This window comes from Truncatella angustata (assembly GCF_020726525.1).
Source record: "Truncatella angustata strain MPI-SDFR-AT-0073 chromosome Unknown BKA67scaffold_8, whole genome shotgun sequence".
NCBI lineage: Eukaryota > Fungi > Ascomycota > Sordariomycetes > Amphisphaeriales > Sporocadaceae > Truncatella > Truncatella angustata.
In genome coordinates, this window is record NW_025763388.1 from 1,514,325 (window position 1) to 1,537,008 (window position 22,684).

General features: G+C 49.8%; 6 protein-coding genes across 6 annotated transcripts; 3 read left to right on the forward strand and 3 right to left on the reverse strand.

Annotated features, from left to right (window-relative positions):
* Nucleotides 1–1,613: 1,613 nt before the first annotated feature.
* Nucleotides 1,614–3,150, forward strand: BKA67DRAFT_662518 (uncharacterized protein; the record flags this gene model as incomplete). Its single annotated transcript, XM_046108017.1, has 4 exons — nt 1,614–1,667; nt 1,743–2,095; nt 2,159–2,894; nt 2,950–3,150. The coding sequence occupies 4 exons, from the start codon at nt 1,614–1,616 to the stop codon at nt 3,148–3,150; spliced, it is 1,344 nt and encodes a 447-aa protein (XP_045954269.1).
* A 4,027-nt stretch (nt 3,151–7,177) lies between these two features.
* On the reverse strand, nt 7,178–10,123 carry BKA67DRAFT_594691 (peptidase M24, structural domain-containing protein; the record flags this gene model as incomplete). Its single annotated transcript, XM_046105075.1, has 2 exons — nt 7,178–8,576; nt 10,074–10,123. 2 exons carry the CDS (start codon nt 10,121–10,123, stop codon nt 7,178–7,180), a joined length of 1,449 nt encoding a protein of 482 aa, XP_045954270.1.
* Nucleotides 10,124–10,625: 502 nt separating this feature from the next.
* On the forward strand, nt 10,626–12,227 carry BKA67DRAFT_397592 (Dfp1/Him1, central region-domain-containing protein). Its single transcript, XM_046096660.1, has one exon. The coding sequence runs from the start codon at nt 10,748–10,750 to the stop codon at nt 11,975–11,977; it is 1,230 nt and encodes a 409-aa protein (XP_045954271.1). The 5' UTR covers nt 10,626–10,747; the 3' UTR covers nt 11,978–12,227.
* A 954-nt stretch (nt 12,228–13,181) lies between these two features.
* On the reverse strand, nt 13,182–16,740 carry BKA67DRAFT_694764 (uncharacterized protein). The gene is made up of 4 exons (XM_046109279.1): nt 16,262–16,740; nt 15,777–16,228; nt 14,737–15,611; nt 13,182–13,782 (listed from the first exon to the last, which is right to left on the reverse strand). Exons 1-4 carry the CDS (start codon nt 16,276–16,278, stop codon nt 13,411–13,413), a joined length of 1,716 nt encoding a protein of 571 aa, XP_045954272.1. The 5' UTR covers nt 16,279–16,740; the 3' UTR covers nt 13,182–13,410.
* An 899-nt stretch (nt 16,741–17,639) lies between these two features.
* BKA67DRAFT_539606 (uncharacterized protein) lies at nt 17,640–19,583 on the forward strand (the record flags this gene model as incomplete). The annotated part of the gene is made up of 1 exon (XM_046100667.1): nt 17,640–19,583. The coding sequence occupies one exon, from the start codon at nt 17,640–17,642 to the stop codon at nt 19,581–19,583; it is 1,944 nt and encodes a 647-aa protein (XP_045954273.1).
* Nucleotides 19,584–20,505: 922 nt separating this feature from the next.
* On the reverse strand, nt 20,506–21,501 carry BKA67DRAFT_594677 (uncharacterized protein; the record flags this gene model as incomplete). Its single annotated transcript, XM_046105072.1, has 5 exons — nt 20,506–20,608; nt 20,667–20,784; nt 20,845–21,214; nt 21,281–21,304; nt 21,355–21,501. 5 exons carry the CDS (start codon nt 21,499–21,501, stop codon nt 20,506–20,508), a joined length of 762 nt encoding a protein of 253 aa, XP_045954274.1.
* Nucleotides 21,502–22,684: the final 1,183 nt, after the last annotated feature.

Sequence of the window (22,684 nt, forward strand, 5' to 3'; positions counted from 1 at the left end):
ACTGAGAGTAGGCCCACCGGAGTTCGTAGGAGTCCGCTGTGAGTAGTGGGAACCGCAACCATGTGAAACTCCGTGCCAGACCGACGGGAGCATGACTGGTCGGAGGCATCTTAAATGTCAGTTCAGAACGCAGAAGAATGGCCTGATGTGTGCGAAGCTTTCCAAGGTCCATTGGAACTTGGGATGTGCCGGATGGACGTTCCGCAGCCCTATCCGTGCCCTGGATGCATGTGAGCTGGGCGGTAGCGGTGGAGTCGAGTCGCTCGGAAACAAAAGAGGTGTGCGTGCCTCGACCACCCCCACGTGTGCAGCTCTGTTTCTTTCCCACTATAACCATCACGGGTATCTAGTTGGCACTGGCAGCTTCTATGCCTATCTTGATCGTTGATTCTTAGGATGCGATGCATTCCGCGGTAGGTAGTGGTGATTATGGAAACGACGCCATAGACAATAACCACGCCGTATAAGCTGTGTGGCTTCTCCAACAGGGGTTCACAAAAAGAAAAGACAAATCCAACGGTTTTTTGAGGACGCCAGCTCCATCCAATCAGATGTTAGACAATTCTCCGACAATGGACACAGGGGATCTCCGCGACATCAGCTCAGAAGTGGCCTGACAGTTATTATCTCACTTCCTCTTTCCTGCGAGTCTGGCCCACTTGCAAACTTTGCCCTGGTTCACTGCAGAAATATACCGTGGTAGGCTCCACAGCAATGGTAATCGACCATGGAATCGGGTATGAGAGCCAGAGATAATGATCTGGCCCGTCGATCCCAGCAACTCAGGCCATACTCACATCGGACCCCTGTCGCCTTCATACCCAAAACGAAAAGCATTGGTTGCTGGATTTCATGCGGTCCTACTTCAAACTCTACGTGAAATATCGGCGGCCTATTCTCGTCACCCAGAGGGTGCAGCTGGGCATTAGTTCCCCCGTACAAGTCCTGGAAGCCCCCGAACCTGCTGGGCGGTACTGGATTCCCATAGTGATGATACCCGCACGGCAGGTGACATGTCCATGCACGTCAATGTATCCTGGATGTAATTGCTCAAATGGGCTCTCTGGGATCTACGGATTGACACCTAGTAGCCCCAGCAAATTGAGTGTCAGGCCACTTTTATCCATTCTGGTCTCTTCGCAGGCGGCTTCCGCCATTGCATGTCCATGAGCATCGGACAGGCTTCCCACCAGCGTTCTCGTGCTCCAATTAAACGAAGCGTGTCTTTCTGGAAGCGACTGATACATATTGCTTGAGAGTCTTCTCACCTAGCCTGGTTTGTCTTCCCATACATGAACAGACAACAAGCGAACAACAACTTACGATACTTCACTCCAGCATTCCACCTCGCCGGACAACAAACACACATCTCAAAGAAAGACCATCACCACCTGCCGGCACATCTGCATCATCACCCGGCACCTACCAATCGGGGAACTCTTTGGTCCATCACTCACCACCCATCCAAAGGGTATCTCCGCTGCACACCACATCGAACCACAAGTGTTCAAGCCATCTGCTCGCAAGAGTATAGCAAGACTTTTCCACTCACTAGTAGGAGGCATAGTCGAAGGAAGCCAAGCAGACCCTATACTAAGGTGCTGAGCTTCGTCATGGATACGGATGTTCTGCAGAACATCGACTTGTTTCCGGTAACCAATAACAAGGTATGGCCGACTACCAACTCCTCACAGCTTGTGGGGTCAACGAACATCGGGCCCACGATCCTAATACGACTATAGGCTATCGACTCTTTGCTTGACAATTCTCCTAATTGCCTAAAGCAATTCTCAGACATATCCTTTTGGGATAATTTCGCCAACCAGGTCACCATCAACGGCACTGATTATACCAAAGCCGCACAGGTACCAAAGGTGACCACTACTGAATTGACCAAAAACTCGCCCAAAAGGTCACCAAAGCCCATCAAGAAAACTCTGAAGAGGGCACATACCCCCGACCACAAGAGATCAAAGCTGAGCCAAGACTCGTCAGCTCTTGACTGCTGTGATTACTGGCTGCGCTTCGATAGCGACGACGACAGCCTGGAGAGACTTGGTGACTTCGACCACCAAGCAGTTTCTGCAGCACGCAGGTGAGTACATCGTCATGGCATTGCACCCCAGCAAAGCTTATATGGTTCTGAACATTAGCCTAGGCCACTCAACTCCTTCCAACAAGCAACAAGGCTAGGACGTGTCGGACAACCCGGCAGCTTCAAACTGGAGCTTCCTTCAAGGACAGACGACTGGCTCGAGGATAGTGCTCTGGAACACGCACTGTCGAGTGAGGAAGATACATATTCAATGGCGATGGATGACGAGTTCGCCACGCGCGACACAAACCAAGCACAGGACATCGCTCCTGAGCGACTCTACTCAACACCCCTGAGCTGGGATGCACCACAACCCGGCGTTCGGAATGAGTCGTACTTCAACATCAACCCGGCGTTCAACGACCCTGAACGACAAAGGCTATTAGCTATCGCCATGGGCTCTGGCTTGACCCAAATGCCGAGCGAGTCCAGGCCCTCAGTGGATTTCACTTTCGACATGCACCCCAGCCCTTCAGCGACAAGCGACACCACCAGCAATGGGCCACCCGAGCCTAAGCGTAGGGCTTCGTTCGTGGTCAACTCGGCAAAGACCTCACGCTCAAATTCGCGATCTGGTCTGATCACTCCGGGCGAGCCCAACGACTCTACCATGAAGAAGGAGAAGCCACGAAACAGCGACCGCGCAGCACACAATGATATCGAGCGCAAATACCGCACAAACCTGAAGGACAGAATTGCGGATCTGCGCGAGGCGATCCCGTCGTTGCGGTCTATACCCGAAGACTACGACGACGACGGTTCTCCAGTGCCAGTCTCCAGAGCACCTAAAGTGAGCAAGGTCAGCAAGACTGCTTTTCCACGGCGAGATATCTAGAGGCTAACATGATTTTCAGGGTACTATCCTCACCAAGGCTACTGAGTATATCCATCAACTGGAGCGACGCAACCGAAGCATGTCGCATAAGAATGAGGAGCTTCTTCGCAGACTGCAAGCTTTCGAACAGCTTCTGGGCGCCAGCCCTGCACCTGCCACATGGCAACCGCAGGGCTACGGTGCAGCCGTATTCAACCCGGCAGCCCGCTTCTCTTCATAGAAATTCCTTCAGAAGCCGGCCATCATCATTCACCAACATTTACATGGACATCATCGCCATGACTCTCCACTCTCGACGGCATGAAGTGTCGTTCGAGTTCCATCGAACACTACTTATTATCCACGTCTAATCGAAAGAGGCAATCACTAATTGCTGCCATCTTTTCACTACTGCACACATAACTCGACGAAACTCGACGATACTATCTATCGTTATGAACATTTTTACGCTTATGGGACGAACGGGCTGGGAGCGTGGAATCTGCGGAACGCAATAGCGTTAAGAGTGATGCTTAACTATGGAGTTACTGGTTGGGAGGCATCTGTCTACAGTGGTTGCCCTGAAATTCTCAGCATGCATATTCGGGGCGTTCAGTTAAAAAGAAAAAGCATATCTAATGATTGCTTTTTGTTAGCATACATATACCCTATGAAGTTAGCCTTTATGAGGTGAATTGAACAATTACCATTTTCAGAAAAACCTGTGTCGCTTTTTTTTTTTATATGAATTGACACGTTATATGACTCACGAGATTGTTTGATTGCCGAATTCCAATGCGTGACGAGGCAGTAAGTAGCCCCAGAGTTGAAAGCCAGTTGCCTCTTGGTTCCCCCTCGTCTGGGGTGTCATTCATCTTGCGTGGCTGCACGTAACATTCCCCTAAACCGAAGCTCCAGCCATGGGTCCCTTGAAATCGTATGATGGCCTGGCCGCTTTATCTGATCACCACAGACGTTACTCTATATGCACCGAAACGCACATGCTGCACTGCGAGAGACCTCTTCTAAAATCCAACGCACCCACTGCCGCTCGCTTGGAAAGTGCTTACCCTGATTGAAGAAAATACCTGCGTTCTAGACCGCTGGCCACGACCGAATGGTAGATGATGTGCAGATCTGTGCTGCTACCCTCCTAGAAGTATCCTCTGTTTACCCAAGGCAGATCTCGCCGAGACACTCCCATTTGTCTATCGACGCCATGGCTCATCACCGAGACTGACTGGGTGGCCGTCGTTGAGTTGTTTGCCAAAGAGCTATTGAAAATTAGCCGTCCGAGTAATTATCTAGCCCAATTTCTTCGAACCCTTGACGAGCGGATATGGAAACAACGCAGTCCAAACGAGAAGGGCTTTTTCATCGCCTGGAATTGACTAAACGTGATGATTAGTTGGTACGATCATTTTGTTTGATTGTCGCACTCGCTAGTTGACTCTTGATCCAGTCGTGCTTGGGGCTGGCTGTCTTCATCGCTCCCAAAGATACCCTTCTCGAAAGACGTTTCATGCACTATTGGTTTATTCTGTTCAAATCGTCCATGGGGTACAGTGACGAACGTTTTGTGTCCTCGATCGAAAACCCTGCTTGTGATTTTCATCATCCACACTTGTCCTCATATGTCCCAATGACCCGTCCAGCCTCGTCAGAATAAACATTAACATGATCAGAGTCCATGCTTCAAAGCATATCTGCAACGGGTCTATCTGTGCAGTTCCTAAACGGGAGGCATGGTACGGGCAATGCGTCACGTATCGCAATGATCGCTTGTGTACCTCCAACTGTCTGTTTGTCTTCACCATCGTGTCGAGGTGAGTACGACATGGTTGATTCGCCTCTGCTCATCAAGACAGTCCCTCTGGGTCCGCGAAGTACTTGTTGGAAGGATGGCTAGACCTAATACCTTGCCCCGATAGCCTCTGGCTGCACATAAGTTCGTCATTGACCGCACCACTAGCTCGCAAGGCTGCACAGACACACATACACGCTCTCTAGGACATGTTCAGACTCACGAATGCCGGTTCTTGCTTGATTTTGACCCGCCCACCGTCTGCTGCGACGTGCACTGCTGGTGTCAGTAAGAGACCACGCTGCTAATTAGGACCACGTATTTAGGTTCCAGAGGGTTAGTTGAGCCACAAGTACGCTCGACGGGTACCTATCGTTCAGAGTGCGAACATATCAATTAGTACTCATCTGTTCGTTGGTGGATCGTGCGGAAAGAACACGTTGGGAGTTAGATCAACTCCAGACGATGTCCATCAGACAAGGAAATGGGGTAAGGTCGAAATCTAAATGACCCACACAGTTTGAAAATTGGATCTGCCGTGGTATCGGTACCGATGAAATCTCTTAAAGTCATATCAAGGTAGATAGAGGCGCTGCGGGTTCGGCAAGCCCAATATTGGCACTTCTCAATAAGTTGTTCTTATGGAGAGTTGAAATGGCGTTGTGTTTTGCGATATATTGTGGCCTTTTAAAATAAAACGACACCCTCTCACACTTGTCTTGTAAACCAAATACTTCTCAAAATGCTGGCATATTGAATGATGATAAGACTTTTTCAACTTGGCAGTTTTGATAGATTGTCTCTATGGATGTGTGACTAACATGAATCTTTCGAATAACATGATCACTAGCCAAGCCAATACCGATCGGAACACTTTCTCCGGATACTTCCAATGTATGCTTGTCACAATTACCTCTCGGCATCTCAATCTTTCGACGTTTCTTTTCGGCTGCATGATATCTCCTTGCTAACGACCCTGATTTAGGTTATTTTACTCTCACTAGCGCTACGTTATTCAACCTTCGGATCTTGAATGATCGAAAGCTCTCTCATCATTCCCAGTGTCTAAGGAGCTCTTCTTAGGAAGGCTCATTGTCTGCGATGCTCCCGAAGCGACACAATGTTCAGCCAGATATCCCTATGGCGCGCAGTGGTGGACTCGAAGGACACGTATAGCCGCAGTCCTTTTTCTTAAAATTTTGTTTTTGTTGCCAAGGTTGCATCGTTCGCAGTCTTCTACAAATATTGCACCTCTGAAAGTCGAAGAATTCCATGTCCATGTGTTCTGTCCCTAACATCAGTGGACACAATGAACATTAACTTGTTAACAGTCGTTGTGGGAGATTACCATTTCCGTTCTCTGCGGACAACCAGCAAGGCGTAGTAGAAGCACATATTTATTGGATAATTAGTCGAACACGCAACTGGCGATTTTCGGATCGGTGAGTCGCTGGGTTGAGTCTTTAATGTTCTAAGGATCCGTATCGGCCTATGGTTCGGATCCTGTGATGCGAATGATCTCAAGAAGCTGCAACCAATTTGGTACCCAAGCGAGCGTAACAGAGAATACGTTTCTCCGCAGTAGGTTTCAGCGGGTTGGGAAACGTGCGGGACATCGGGGTTGAGGGTAACATCAACTGCACTTTCTGGTTCAACGGAGCCACGAAGCTCACGCCGGAAGCTCACACCGCATTACGCTGCCAACAACAGCAACGCTATTCATCTCGGGAATTTCATCGGCTTTCGAAAAGCCAAGGGCGTATTCCTCAGCAGGTACATAAATCCGTGAGTAGAGAATGTAATAAGACGTCCACGGTGCCCAGCTGACCGAGTCTCCTGTACCGAAGCAGACTCCTGTCCTTAGCACATCAGAGAGACGACAAACTTTTCTCGGAAGCGAAAACCAGTAATACACGGTGCTGCCCACAAGGTTCCCGGCAGGGAGACACTGGACGAGGCCGGCGGTTCCCGGACAGGTGCTGAAGTAGACGGCACATCATCAAGTCGGACAGCGATATACACGGTCGTATTGTTGGTAGAGATAATACGAGACTGGCGTAAAGAGGGAAACAAATGCCGGCAGCACGTCTGGAGAAAAGAAAAGAGCCAGTTACTTGTCTACTCGGGAAGGGCAATGACTTCTGACCAGCGAGTACTGGATTGTAGAGGAGTTCACGAGGAGGCTGCGAGAAGAGAATACTCCGTCCCGAGGCCAGCGCCGTCGAACCCAACTCGAAACCAGAAGCAATCTCACGAGCTAGAAGTGAACCAATTTGTGACGCATCCTCGATGGGGGCATTCTTTGCACATCATCAGCCGCAGTCTACTTCAGATTCTTGTGGAGTAGGACAGGTTGGCCCTTTCAGTACGCCTCTACCATCGTAGAATATCTGGATGCGGTTTATACAATGCTGTACTGTTTTTACAAAATGGTGACATATCTACATTGCAAAGTTTTACAAGCTCACGACAATCCTGCATGCATGAAAATTGGATGCGCAGGCTCTCTCAGGGCCTCAATATCGACGACCTCCTTGACGGCCTCCGTGGTCAAAATCAATGGGTTGTCCTGGCCAACTGCTATGCTGTCCTCGATTCTGATGCCGAGACCTCTGAAGGCCTTAGGCCATCTCTCGTCGTCCGGAACGTAAATACCCGGCTCCACTGTGATGCAGTGGCCTTCCTGTAAGGTGACGCCCCTCGAGTAGCCAGGGATGTCGTGGACGTCGAGTCCGATGTAGTGCCCAACGTGGTGCGGGAACAAGACATTCATGGCGTCGCCGCTGAGGTCAAATCCCAGCTGCTGTAACTGATTCCTCAGAGCAGTCTCGGTGATGCTGTGCAACTTGTCGAGGGTGACGCCTGCACTGGCGCGGCACAAGCTCACACTCGATCGCTGTGCAGAGAGAACGGCTTCATACAGATCTTTTTGTGGCTGTGCGAACTTGCCAGAAACAGGCCAGGTGCGGGTGATGTCGGCGATATATGTGCCGTACTCTCCTCCAGCATCGACCAAGACAAACTCGCCGTTATGTAATAGCCCATTGTTGAGGACGTAGTGAATAAGCAGTGCCTTCTGGCCACCAGCTATGACAGGAATGTAGGCAGACCCGTCAAGCCCTGCCTTGTGATACTCGTATTCGAGAAAAGCAGCGAGGTCCTTTTCGCATGTCCAATGCTGGCGCATGGCATTTGTGAGGGCCCTTCCGGAGCCCTGGCCAGCACGGCGCATGCATGCTATCTCCGCTGGCGACTTGATTGCACGGAGCGAGTTGAGCACTGGCCGGAGAGGCGCAGTGCTTACCCCGGACGCAGCACCCCTTAACGTATTGCCAAGTTTGGTGGAGACGCCATACTTGGTGAGCTCTGCGTCGGTGTAGACTTTCTTGACCCCCTTCAAGGCGTCAGCCAGCCCTTGCTCAAGGCGTCCGATATCGCCCGCCTGGTCGGCGTTCCAAACGTCTCTCGCTGCATCTACGCCACTCCAAGGTCCGTTCCATTGCTCTTGCTTGGGGTCTTTTGGTCTGGACCAGAGATAGAATGTGTAGTCATCATCTTGGGATCCCGTCTTGACTATCAGTGCTAGTGACTCGGGCTCGCTGAAGCCGGTCAGATAGAGGAAATTGCTTTCTTGACGAAAGGCGTGGAAGACGGCGCCAGAGCGATATTGTACTGGAGCGGCAGGCAGCAGAACTGCGGATCCTGTCGGCAATGCGGCGACAAGTTTTGCGCGGCGCTCGTGATATTCTTGGGCTGTGATGCCGGGAGTGAGTTCGCCTGGCGCAAGGAGGTGGGGATGCGTTTCATGGACAGGTTGGCCAAAGAGAACACTCGATGCAGGGACAGTCGAGTACGAGCGTTGGCTGCTCAAACGGTTGTTTCGACAAGCAGGATATCCGAGGGTTGATTTTGGTGCGCATGGCCTGGCTCCCGAAACTGTGGCTTGGAGGCTCGAGGAGGCTTGCCGCCGTGCCTGTTGCTGCAATTGGCGCAGAGGGAGTGATACTTTCCTCAACTTCATATCTGCATTGGATGTGGTGATTTGAAGGGCAAGAGGAAGAATCAGGGGGGTGAAGAATCCAAATTGGTAAAAGAGGATGATGTCAATTGAGTGTCAAACGTTCGGATCACAACTCAAGCTTGAGATGGGTCGATAAGCCTGGATAAGCCCGGATAAGCCTGGACAGCAGCAGCAGCAGCAGCAGCACTGACGCAATTGCCATCTGCCCACCCGCCCAGAAGAAGACGAAGAAGAAGAAGTTACGGCAGGGTTTAAGCCTGTTCAGGTGTAGTCGATCGCGGTTGCCGTGCTGCGATGCGCGTGGTAGTAATAGCGGGTCGCCTGGCCCGTGTTTAGTGGGTTATTATTATTTGTTGATTCCTGTTAATTGTTAGTGTATCGGAGCCAGCTAGTCCTGGCCACCCTCGCGCCTGGAGATGCAGTCGGTGTACCTTGTGTCAAGCCTCGCTCATTTCTCACCAACACAGGAGAGAGCCGTCAGCGTTGCTCTGCTCACTACAGTCAATCACGTCCATCTGGTAAGTCACTCTCGCGTCTCTCTCGAGCCGTGGAACACCTGCATCTCCATTCTCTATCCGGAGCCTCAAACACAGAAACAAACGCACTTCTTTGCCTCTGGTCTCGTTACCCAACACTGTTTTTTTTTGCGTGTTTTGCGTCACGCCCCGTCGCGTGCCCCAACTGCAGCTGCAACCTGCAACCTGCAACCTGCAACCTGCTGTCTCTCTCTCTCTCCCTCTCACTCGCTCACTCTCTGTGCCCCTCCACACCCCCATCTCCATATCACAAACTTTGACCCATAGCAACCACGAACCTACATACACATACCCTCTCCTTCTCATTTCGATTTGCCATGTATCAATTGCCCTAAGCACAAGCACTCGATACCCGTTGCCGCCGGAGCATTGTCCGATCCATCCAGTTACCAAGACTAACACCACCAGTCGTCGAGTCCACCAAGACTTTGCTCCTCGACGCGGCATCGACAGCAACAAAGATACCCTCTTCCGCACACCCGGTCCAGAGGCATTCTTGCAGTCGAAATATCTCCGCTCAATGCAACTCGGTGCCTTCCGCGTAGCACGCCCCCCCAGTCACCCAGAAACACTTGATTCCGACGTACGACGCACGATCTAGTATGGTAGCTCGATAGCACCCGATTTTATATATGGCAACAGTATCCCTATCTCCGCTACCCGTCAGTCTCTCCACCACCATGTCCACCACTCGACGCATCCCCCTCTCGACGAACCAGAATGTTGCCAACTCCCCCATCAGAGCGTCCGCCCTGACCAAGCCCAAGAGGTCTTACGCCAACCTTCAACGAGAAGAGGCATACGCCCAGCCACCCCCCGCAAAGAAACAAATCCTCGAGTCTACTAGTGGCATACCGCGCCCTCTGAAGTCCCCCCAACCACAGAGGGTCGTCAAGAACCAGCTCTCCCTGCAAACACGTCGAAATGCGAGCACCTATGAGAGCAAGCTGGCGAGGGAGAGGTCGGCACCAGGTCACCACCATCACCGCCCAGAAAGCACGAGCACGAGCAATAGCAAATACACCGACAAGGACCTCGAGGAGATTCGGCAATGGCAAACCCACCACCGTGCAAGATTCCCAAAGATGGTCTTCTACTTTGACGGCATCCCCGAGGATGTCCGCGCCAAGGTAGTCAAGCAGATCACCTCTCTCGGTGCCGTAAGTGCTATTGCTACTCCGTCTTGCATGTGTGTTGGCTAGGGGCTCATTTGCTAATTGTGGGCATCCCATAGCGCGAGGAGAGATTCTTTTCTAGTGACATTACCCACGTTGTCACCACTCGAGCTATACCCCCAGAGCAACGGGGCTCCCGCCGACAGGAAGAGGCAGATGCCGAACCTCACCATGACCAGCATCAGCCCCAGACCATCAACCCCTCCTTGCTGGATCGGTCCGCTGACCAGTCAGTACGACGAAAGCTGTTCCCTGATGCCAAGTCGAAGCTACAGGTGCCCTCTCGGGGTGGCCTGGCTCAGATGCCGGATACGAAACCCAAGAGAAACATGGACGTGTTATCCCGGGCACGCGATATGAGCAAGAAGATATGGTCACTCGATAAGCTTCAGCGCATGCTATCTATGCTCCTGGAACCCGACCTGAATGTCAGTGCTGCCATAGCCTATGGTTCAAGGACTACCTCAGTACAGACCAGCCACACCCATGTCAAGCCTGCAGATGAGCGAAGTCTGCTTCAGCTCCTGCATAACGAGCGTGTACATGGTCCTTCTGACAGAGATCCCACTGTTGTCACCAAGGAACTGCACTATTTCAGGGGCCCGTACATCTATATTTATGATTTTGAGGAGAAGCAGAAGCCCATCATGGTCAGGGAGTACACCAGAGTGCAAGAAAAGAATGAGGGAGACTGGCCGCAGTTTCGCACGGCTCCACTAGGTCGGTGCCCGTTCATCGAAGACTATGATCATCGGGAGGTCATCAGGCCCAAAAAGAAGGAGACGGTCAAGCCGCCTGTCGCAGCAAAGCCCGTCTTGCAGCCTCCCGAGGCGCAACCCGCCAAGCCAGTGACTGGCAAACGCTCCCTTTCCGAGATGGAAAGTGCGCACAACCGGGGATCCAGCGTTAGCGTCGCGTCGACCGAGTTCGTTATGCCAAAGCCTAATGCAGGAAAGAAGTTTGACTTTCGTCCTAATGCGTTCACGAGCCGCGCCGGCACGGGTAGACTTTTTGGTGGCGAGCCTGTTGCTTCGGGTGTCCAGCCTTCCAACGTAACCTCGGCCATCCGATCTCAGATGATCTCATCAACGGCTGCCACACCTGGTGCGATTGGCGTGGTCAGCAAGGAGGTCCATGGCCTGCAGAGAAAGGTTCTTCAGCGTAATAGCTCGCACGAACTGAGCTCACGCAGGGCCCTGGGAAGCGTGGAGACCAGCTTCAAGGACGACAGCGAGCCAAAACGATCTGCGCTCAGCCGCACATCAAGCCGGAAACTAGAGTTGATCGACGAACAAGACCGTGTCAACGAGAACGGCGAGGAGAAAGTCGCAAAGGCTACCGCAGTCGTTGAGAAGCGCGTAGTCAAGCCGCGTAAGAGGGACCCCAAACCCGGATACTGCGAGAACTGCCAGGATAAGTTTGATGACTTTGATGATGTGAGTATCCAATGGAACAATGCGAAGGCAACGTGGAGCATAGCTGACCGTCTACCAGCACATTTTATCACGAAAGCACCGCAAATTTGCGGATAATAATGATAACTGGGGCGACCTGGATGATCTCCTTTCTCAACTCTCCCGGGAGCCGAAACACAAGCACTATAGTACCTGGGCCCCGACCTTACCAGAGTATCCTGTTTACTAGACAGACTCGAGTCAAGTCTTAAGGCAACTTCCACCACGTAACAACCGGAATGAAACTTTCGAAACTTTCGAAACCATCGATGGCATTTTCCTTTCTCTTGGCATTGCATGTCGCGGTGATACCCTCTACTTTCTCTTCTCCATCCTCCGCCTAGAATATCTTAACTATAGCGTGCAAATAACTGCACTAATCCATATGGCCCGGAGGGCGGACCTCTCATTGCATGGCCATGGCGTTGAGTCTTTCTTTTTACTTTTTACTTTTTTTTTTTACCATTATTGAGAACTCTTGCTCGGCACGTCTCGATTGTGTTTCAAGCATTTAAAAGGCGACTCGGTGGTCCGATTTTTCACATTCACTTCCGGGCTTGCTCCTGGTATGGTTGTTCATGGTGCTGCATATAAGGTCGTCAAGGAGTTCTTGGTTTCTCTGTCTCTATTGGTGCTGCTCATTTTCAGCATTTAAGCTGTCGTGTTCAAAGGGCGATAGGGGAGACGGACAATGTACATATATAATGTCGTACATGTGTAAAGTTGTATCTTATTGAGAAATGACACATGATTAAAGACATCGAAGACATTGAAACAGCCTTGGCAAGCTCAGCTTTTGTGTATAGACGCGATATTTGTGATTTTGAACCTACTTCCGTTGAACAGCTACGTAAAGGTCCACACCGGAGAGCAAAAGGGACGTGCGATTTGACTGAGTGTATACTGAAAGTAGATGGAACGGGCCAGCGGTCGCCATGCCATTCTTTGTTCGGCGGCCACAGCCATCTTCTCTCCTCCCTTTTCATCCCACAGAACCCGAAACATGGTCTCACCATATTTTGTTTGTTTGGTAGGGAAAGGGAACAACCCCCGAAAGGATCAGAGGTGAATACCCTTCTCTCATTGCTCCTCGGCGATCCCGCAAAATCCTCTTGCTGGTACCCTCTGGACTGACGGACGGACAATATACCGCCACCTATGAGAAAGCCCATTGCCGAGCGCCGTATTTACCAAAACAAAAAGAAAAAAGAAGAAAAAGGGAAAAAGAGGAAGAAAAGTATATCTTAACGTATGCCTTAGGTTTTACCCAAGGACCCACCCACCCAGGATATCTATTTAGGTAGCCTTCATCATGAATAGAGGATAACTTTATTCCCCGGCCGTTTCACAAAAACCACCAACAGACCTACTATTAACCCTATTCGTGTTACGTGTCCATCATCTCCTGATATCGTTTATTGCCGGGTCATCCTCACTGTCGCTCAACCGTATCATGGCTGTATACGGGCCCGGGCATCACGAGAGCGACTGCTATGCCTAGAGTCGGGGGTTTAGCGCTCTGACACAAGGGGGCTTCGCGAGGGTGCGGACTTGCCCAGTAGGAAGATAAGCAGGGGCTGAAGCTGTGCGAAGCTCGGCCGGAACCTGTTCCACTTCGGCGATGGTGCGGTCGCCGCTCCGGTCCCTTCGTCGCGGTTCGAGTTTGGGTGCGGCCGAGCCTCAGATTCCGAAGCAGAGCCTCGAGGTTCGTTCGTACAATCTATCGCCGCGTCCTTCTCGATTTCCTCTGCCTGCGGTCCTTTCGTTTTGGAGAGATTGGTGGTGTTTGATCTCAAGAGTTCGATGACCTCATTTTTGTTGTTGAAGTCGCAATATTCAATGAGTTTAATCAGAGATATCTCTCCACCGTGATCCTCGACAAACTTATGGAATTGAAATGTGTTAAAAAGAAAACCCCGCTAATAACGGTTACTGTCGTGGATTGTGTTCCAACTGATCTCTTCTGGGACCAGAGTGGTCCTCCTGGACGACCTCGAGCCTAGTCTAGCTCGTATACTCCGTTGGATTTTACTAGTGTTGTTCGATGAAGAGTCAGGAAGCCCTGCTTGAGCATCCGATAATTTGTAAATCTCGGGGTTTGCGCCATGTTTCAGGAACTCGATGATTGCGTTGCTGGTCTCTTCGGCAAAACGTGAATGATGATATTGCAAGAAGCCAGCGAGAAAATACTCCCAGAAATTGCACTCGTTAGAAGACCGGTCCAATAGAAACCACCTGTGGCCGTGTACGACGGTTTCGGGCGATATGCCTTGATGAAGTAGGAATTCTATTATGCTAAATGCCCCTGCATGACCAGCGAAAGCTACCTGCATCGATAAGTCAATGAGCATTTTAAGCTTCAGAGCGTCATGAGTTATCGTATAATCAGTCTGGATTTTCCAAGCAACATATTCATGCTGCCCAGAAAATATCGAGAGGAAAAATACCGAGGACAGTGCCTCGGGTGGGTTTAACATATCATCTTGGTCCCATATATCATGGTGTATGCCACGCTTTAAAATGTAATAGTGCTGGTGCGAACTGTTCCAACCGCTTTCCCCTTGCTGGTAGCGAAGGACTGCAGAGTCAAGGCATTCCAGAAACGAGAAAGGTCGGCGATCGATATTGGCCCGTCTTCGCATATCGATCAGGCCATAAACCAGAGCACCCAACTATTCGTCACTTTCCGTCGAAGATTCGGGGGGTATGCGGAATCGGAGTCCAGCTAGCAATAAATGTGACAACATATCCTCACTACAGAAACCCTTCAGAGTAGATTCCATGATTCCTCGAAAAGAACGCTGGACAAATTCCGGGACAGACCGGTGGGTGTGTACAATATTCCCATTCTCATCCGATTCAAGAAAGCCCTTGCAATGCCCGTTCAGCCTCTTGTGTGCGAACTGTTTTCGGTCCAGCACGGCAGGTTCGTCTGTTTCAGACCAGGGGAATGGATTTATTAGTGCCATGTTCTTGCCTTCTGCATATTCGTCCAAGAAGGAGTAAGAGAGAAAATCAAGCCTCGGTACCTCAAAGTCAAATTTGTTCGACTGGTAGAGGTTGACCATAGAAAAAGTTTGGGATGCTTTTTTGAGAGACGATTGGGTAATGGAATCTAGAAGATAACGAAACAGTGATTCCAGCTTAGTTGGGAGAAATTTGACCTCCTCTGCGACTATGGCAAGACTATATCCGTCTTCCAGTCGTGCCCGAATAGACTTTAGTACCAAAGTCACCCAAAGAAAGATACCATTGGCCTTTTCGACTATCGTCGGGACCAGATCTTCTGTTTCTTTGTCTTTGGAAGCTTCTAGCCGGTCGAGAATATAGTGTTCCATATCATCTCTTGTTAGGTCCTGAAGCCGCAATCGCTTGTTCTTATCGAAGAAGTTCAGAAATACGTTGTACTCTCTGCTGGCAACGCAGAGTTTCACATAACTAGGCGCTGTACTGGTCCAGTCTGAGAGTAATTCTATCATGGCTTTATAGTCTTCCTGGTGTGTCTCTTGATATTCGTCCAGTCCGTCTATGAGGAAGCAAAAGCAGTGCTCGTCGTACACATTTCGACATTGAAGAAGGCGAGCAAACCCAAGCCTTGCATCCTCGGCTCGAAATTGTAAGTTCGCGGACGCTTGCCACGGCAGAGACGTCACTTGCTTCCAAAGATCAGGTAGAACAGTCGGTATCATATCTGGGCACTCTTGACCAGGACCTAGGAAACTCATATTCGCTAGTTTATTCTTCTGGAAACCGGGCTCAAGCATGCAAAAGTCGTTGTCTGGGCTTTTCCAATCCCTTCTTCATGAAGTCAGCAGGGCCACACGCTTCACGAAGGATCGGTCCTATCTTGGATATTCAGATGAGAGAGAATGCATACCGGCCCATTTTTGCAATTCTTCCCTTGTACGTTTATGATCGCGTAGAAACTTCATCAATGTCGACTTCCCAGAGCCAAGCTTCCCCGAGATATGGTAAGTCCCACTGCCAGTTGCTAGCCACTTGACGAATGATTGCGAATTTTCGTTATGACGCTTACTGTCCGTGTAGATCCAGTCAAACGTCTGCGAGTGGGCTTTCTCTATTGCGTCGACTCGAACATACTTGTCAGGAAAGTCGAGAGCTTTCAAGACTCTCTCCTGTGCCACCTTGGCGTATACAACTTCGGTCAAAACTAGGAGACTTTTGAGCTGTTCTTTGGCTTCAGAACTGAGAGATGAGATTGCAATGCCTTGGCGAATCTCTTTGACGTGTTCCTGGATAGTTCCAAGCTCGAAGTTGACTTCTCCCGATGACTTGATGCCCGCATCTAGCCTCTCTTTGATCTCAGTCCTAGAGATGTTAGTGCTGGCCTAATTTACTAACAAGATTGGATATGACATCAAACCTGGAAAGAAAATTGAGTTGCAGGTCTAGTTGACCCCGACAACTTTCGAGCCGCTTCTGCAGTTCCAACTTTTGCCTCTCGTACAGCCTGCAGCATTAGGCCATGGACCCCATCTGCTATCGTTGCACAAACTGCACAAAAGGTCGTGAGGGCCAATCATGTTCAATCTCGGCGGACTTGCCACCAGTGAGATTGTAACGACCATATGCTTCAGGGCCCCTCGGATATCCCCAAAAAAATTTTTATCATCGAGCCACGATATCGACATCAACGACACATCGTGTTGATTGCTTTGGGCAATCTAGCACTCCTGGCTTTATCAATAGCATATATATCCACCCTTGCATATACCGTAGTCCAAACCCCAGTTTCTTTGCAAGTGGAACAGTCTAATCAGCCTTGGCGAAGCCGGGATTGTGGACTTGATGGAATCCACCTCTAATACTCCATATTGTCCCAACCGTACGATAAAAAAAAATATAAAAAAGAGAGAGGGGGGAGGGCCGGGGCATAGAAACAGTGGAGGGCATGTTCATTGATTAAATGGTCATTACCTATACAGTTTGAAGCTTTCAGTGTTTCTAAGTGTCATTATGGCGGATGATTAAGTTCTGTCGTTGGCCACGAAACTGATTTCACGTAAAATGAATTGGTGAGGAGGACCCTGATCAAAAAAGAAGAGGCACAATACGCATGACGACCAGGTGCTTCATGCATAGGTGCGTGTCATATTGCAGTATGCTGTTTCTTATATAAGCGATCCTCTGTGATAGTATCTCGTTCGTTGCATTTGCAACATGCAATCGTAGTCAGCTTATATTGCCGCCACAACTCTTCCAAACTCGTGACTGCCATTTTTCATCTTCGGAACCTCGTGAATAGGGTGTCCCAATGGTAACACTTTCCAGGAAGCTTTGTTCGAGTTAGAATATGCTCGTCTACGATGCACTTTACGGACAAACGCTGACGTTGTAATGTAGACTATCTCATGGAACCAATAGCAGATTGTTGCGCTCCAACCCACTGTTTCCTGTTCATGGCCAAATCAGTTCTGGTGGTAAGTCGATTATTTGGTCGTTGGGTTTGCGGTGTTTGCACCAGCTCCACCGAATTCAGACACCCGTTCTGTGGCAGCAGTCGCCCGGCGTGCTTAAATTATCTACGCGCTAACCCGATCGATTCCAAAGTTGGCTTATGTCTTGAACGCGCTTCGTGCCCGCCTCAAACATTTCATCATCAGCCGTGTTAGTTTCTCTTTCGCAAACGTGTCGTTTTGGACAGATTCAACGATATTGTATACTTGATCATCCCCACATAGTAGCCACTGACAGCGTCCCAGCTGTTGAACTCAGCGCAATGGCAGGAACCCAATACGAGGAAGTGCATTCTGGCTCTGGGAGTGAATCTGAGCTTGATGTGGATCGGCACGGGCCCGCAGATTGGGAAGAGTCAAGTGAAGATGAGGCCAACGGCTTTTTGGACATCGAAGCGCAGGAATCTGGCGATGACAATGACGATGACGATGAAGATGAGTCGCGACTCGATCACATCGAGGAGCTGTTCCCTCAATTCTGTCGGTTGCCTATTGAACTTCGTTCTCGCATCTGGGATTTCTTCGATCCGGATATGCGGGCACCAGCCCGTATTTTTGAGTGTCATATAACGGATAATGGCAAGTGTCTGGAACTCTGGGCTGGCCCGACGCTAGCTGCACAGTCTGCTCCAGCAAGAGCTGTTCTCGGCACCCATCGCGAAAGTCGTGCACTCGCACTGAAGTTCTACCCAGACATAGCAGACCTCGGTCGCGGAGTGGCACAGATTCCATGCCACAAATCTAGGGATATGTTCATTTTACCAAGTACCAGTTGGACCCATGGCTTGCGCCGAATGAACGAGCTGCGTCCATTTCTACGGGGATTTAAAAGGGTGGCTTTTCGCGAGGACGAGGAAGAGTACATCCCAGGAGACGATGCTGTCGTCCGTCTGCTTTGGACCTCTCCATCTACGACATTTCCAGATTTGGAGACAATATACTTTGTCACCGGTCACTCAGACTATCGACATACGCACCTACAGTGGTGCGTGCTTGGTTCATCCCAGCAGTTCTACCGCAAGACTCAGGAAGAAGGGTTAGGAGAATGCAGAGATATTGAAACAATGTATTGCTGGCCTAAAGCGACAGGTAATGTCTTGGCCGCCGATGTCAACCCTACCGAAGGAGATCCTGAAAGTGAGTTTACAGAGACAGGGCCCTGTACTGCCCAGGCAGGAAACGGCATAAAGGCATTCCAGATGGTTGAATTCATGTTCACGAGCGGAGTTCAACGATTTGAAAAGCTCAAGACAGCCGCCCTTGCCGGAACTTTTGAGGATTATCAGAGTTCCGGTAGCGAGGACTCAGACTTGGAATCGGAAAATGAGTACGAAAGTGAGGGCATCGACGATGACTCAATCGACGAAGACGGCGGTGAAGACGAGAGTGAGGATGATCTAGTGGTGCAGCATACGTCGCCACTAGTATCCTCCTTCGGCGGGTTCTCCCCCCTCCAGGGCGAGATGGAGGAAGATGAATCAGGGGACAGGCCGAGAGGGGCAGACTTCTCTAATCTCAAATCGGATTCGCCAGATATCAACCAAGAAGAGGCGTCGGACTCTGATAATGTGCCCGCACAAAAAAGACGCCAAAGACGACGGGTTATGGCTGATTCGGAGGATGAGGAAATTGAAAGTGGTCCATCCGAGCTGGTATCTCTGGAAAAGCAGCAAGCTTACGCCCTCACTTCAGAATCAGAGGATGACGACGTGGCTACTCCACCAGGCAGACAGATACGTTCAAAAGTCAAACGAAGTCGCGCAGTGCTTTCTGACTCTGAAGAGGATGAAGACACAGAACGCGTCGACAGTGGAAGTTCGACAGCAATTAAGGCACGTCATATCCAAGAGGAGTCGGAGAGTAGCGAAAGCGGCGCGGACGAGTCGGAAGAGTCGTCTGAAGAGTCCTCCGATGAAAGCTCCGAAGAGGATGAACAACCGAGACAGTTGTCGCTTGCTGAGAGAATTGGTGCGTTCCGTGCAGCAGTACCCATTGGCGAAGGAGACTCGGCTTCCGAAAAGGATTACGACGAGTTTAACGACGAAGGTGGTGAAGGCGAAGCCGACTATGAACGAAATACCTATGGTCGAAGCGGGTACGATGTATTTCAAGACGACGAGGAAGATGACGAAATCTCCGACCATGACGACGTGATCTTAGAGATGGCCGAGGACGGTTCAGACGATGGCGGAGAAGATGAATCATGAACTCTTGTGATATCTTCCAACGCAAGACCATTGAAAGCATCGGGCATTCCTCAACACCATAATTCAAATGTTACCGGTATGCCAGAAAGCATCATGCATAAAATTTGTCAAGAAGGTCCAATTTTTCTGCGGATGCAACTCGAGTCGCGTTAGTCAATCAACAATCTAGGTCTCGAATGGCCCACCTCAGTTACATCCCAGTTTCTGTCCATTTCTCGATTACTTCCTTGTCTTCTTGTGTCGTCTCTATAGATCGCCCTTTTCCCCTTGTCGATCCCTTTGTACTAGTTCACTTGGATCTAGGTCATTCATCGGGGACTACAGCAAAGCTCTCATCGATTTCATCGCAGAACCACTTTTTGAGATAAGTCCGCGCATGGCAGTATTAAAGGTAATTAATCGCAAAGCCTATGAAGGTTTGGAGTATCAGGGATATCTATCTTAACATGCACACCGCTTGTCCAGAGTCACGGAGGCTTTATACCATATCTTCGACTTCTTGCTCGGGTTGGATGTTGTTCTTCTTTGACCAACTTGATCTGTCTGTACGTGCATCGCAATCTGACCGATGCACCACGACTATCGTCGTCTTCGTAATGCCACTTGACGGCATATTGTTGCCTGAGAACATGTTCTCCGCACAGTCACTAGCAGGGTTGTTCGCAGTGTTGGCATGTCGCGTCCCAATTTGTGTCGTAATGGAACGGTTATACCTTGAGCCAGGTCCTGACCGTGAGCCGTACGTGCGCAGGTTGTAGCCGTTCTTGTTGGATGGAGAAATGTATCGGGCCGAGCTGTCCAGCATACGCCTGAACATAGGCTTGAGACATGGAAGGCTAGCCGCTATGATACCGATATTCGTTTCGGTGCTGGTTGTCCAACAACATTAGTGTGGCGTTCATCACCCCCAAGAGAAGATTTCTTACGCGACCCAGATAGTGAGGTTGGCAGAATCCCACATGAAGTCTCCAGTCTTGCCATAATTCGGTATGTACGCGGCTTTGACGATTCCAGCTGCACTTGCACTATTGAAGAAGATGAGCTATTGGTCTAACACAAAGACGGAGAATAAGTCAGTCATACAAGACGCCAAGGCCCAGAATGCAGATTAACGAGGCTTTTGTGCGAACATTGATCTGAACGTTCCAAAGCATAGGGATTGGAACCAATGCAAATAATATGTCGGTCAGGATATTAATAGCTGCATGACTGTCAGCGCAAATTCCCTAGAAGCGTTTGGTATTACTTGAGATTCACTGACTCGAGTTCGCATAACTCAGACCAAGCAATGTAGTGATTGGCCAACATGTCGTTTTAACTTCCAGGTCCCATATTACCGCTAAGTTCTTGCATTGTAGAAGCAACGTCGTGAAACACATGAAAGTGTACACCACCAGAAATACTATGGTACCCTGCAGGACGCGACGGTACAACTTTGTCGGCGATAGTCTCACCAAGAAGAACCCGACAGACACCTTGACTAGTGGGGTGGCCCATAGGTAGATGGGTTGAGAGAAAAAGTTGAGCTTCAACCCATAGCTGTTGGTATCAGGGTCAAGGTATGCTGTATGGCGACCAGCGCCGTATGTTACTTCACCTGCTACGATACCGAGGCCAGTGAGGGACAGCATCTGTTTTTGATCCTTTTGTTAGTCGCCGCGAGGTATGGTAGTCGACCGTCTAGCTTACTGTCTTACCATTGCTATGATGATTACCCAGTCCTGATCGGCAGTCAGCATATACCAAGGGTTCTTTCGCAATCGATCCTTACATCGGGTCCGAACATATTCACAACCTTCAAACGAACATAACTCCTCATGCCTACGGTAATAAGGGCGAGAAGAGTTACCGTCGCCACGACACCGATAATCTCAGGCCCCCTGTTCTCATTGGGTTGGTCCCAGCCTGGCAAGTTCATGGTCGCTGTCTTCAAGAATAGGGATCAGAATTGATATAGGTTCTCACGCTGGGTGTGCACCGAATATATGGAACCGACAAGCACACATTCTATGACGATATGAGATAATTCTGTAAACATATATATCCACGGAGACGACAAACTATGTAAACGCCGTACCACGTGGATCACACTGCACGTGTCAGCTAGAGAATCTGCTTCATCGCTGATGATTTCATGGATTGTTTTGTGGCGGCGATTATGAATCAATACGAACCACGTCTATTAGAAGGAGCAGTTCCAGCTGTTGAGCGCTATAAACGATCAGGACGAGAGACACCACCAGTCTAGCCCTGAAGTGGTTCACCGTAGCATAGTTTAAACCAGAATTAGCATCGTGGGTTACACTTCATTATCACACTGCATTAGGGCGATTGCATAGCAACGCCATCTCAGAATATTTTCTGGAACGTTTCTAGAAAGGCACCTTTGTCCTCACCTGATCTGTAACAACAAGCGATGCCGTGGCCAAGGGGAGCCATGAAACTAGGGTATGGGACGGTGTCTATTTCGGCTTGGGAGAGCTTCCAGTGGTGGCGGCTTGGCTAATTTGGGGGGCTGAGCGTTGGCCGATCTTCTGCAGCTGAACGTGGCACGACGAAGGAGAGTCAACTGGTCCATCTTACATAATCCATTTTGTGGGATCATCAGATCATCAGGAAGGCCTATTTTCTACATCATCATTGTCTCAAATCGTCTCAAATCGTGCAACTTTAGAGGAAGAAACAGTCTTACATGTTTATCAATAGGGTGCACCCCTTCACACTAGAAAGATCACTAAGACATATGCAAGGACAAAGGTATTAGCCACCATAAATTCTTATTTTCCCATACTGGCTGACTGATCGATTTCTTAAGGCACATAATAAACATAAGAATAGAAAACTACACATAGGATTTAGTTTTTAGTTCCATACTAGTTCAGCTGCTCCACGGCATCTACTGAGCTTAACGTCGAACTTCGCTCGAGGGGGCTATCGTCCCTGGAACTTAACTCTATTTTGTACAGTCTTCTACGTCGGCGTCCACCGAGAGCTGAACGTCTGATGTTAGCATGTCGCTAACCTGGTTACCGCATCAAAACCTAAGGTGAGCTATATATATTGTCATGACCCTGCCTTGCCTACGTAATTCAGTTCCTTGG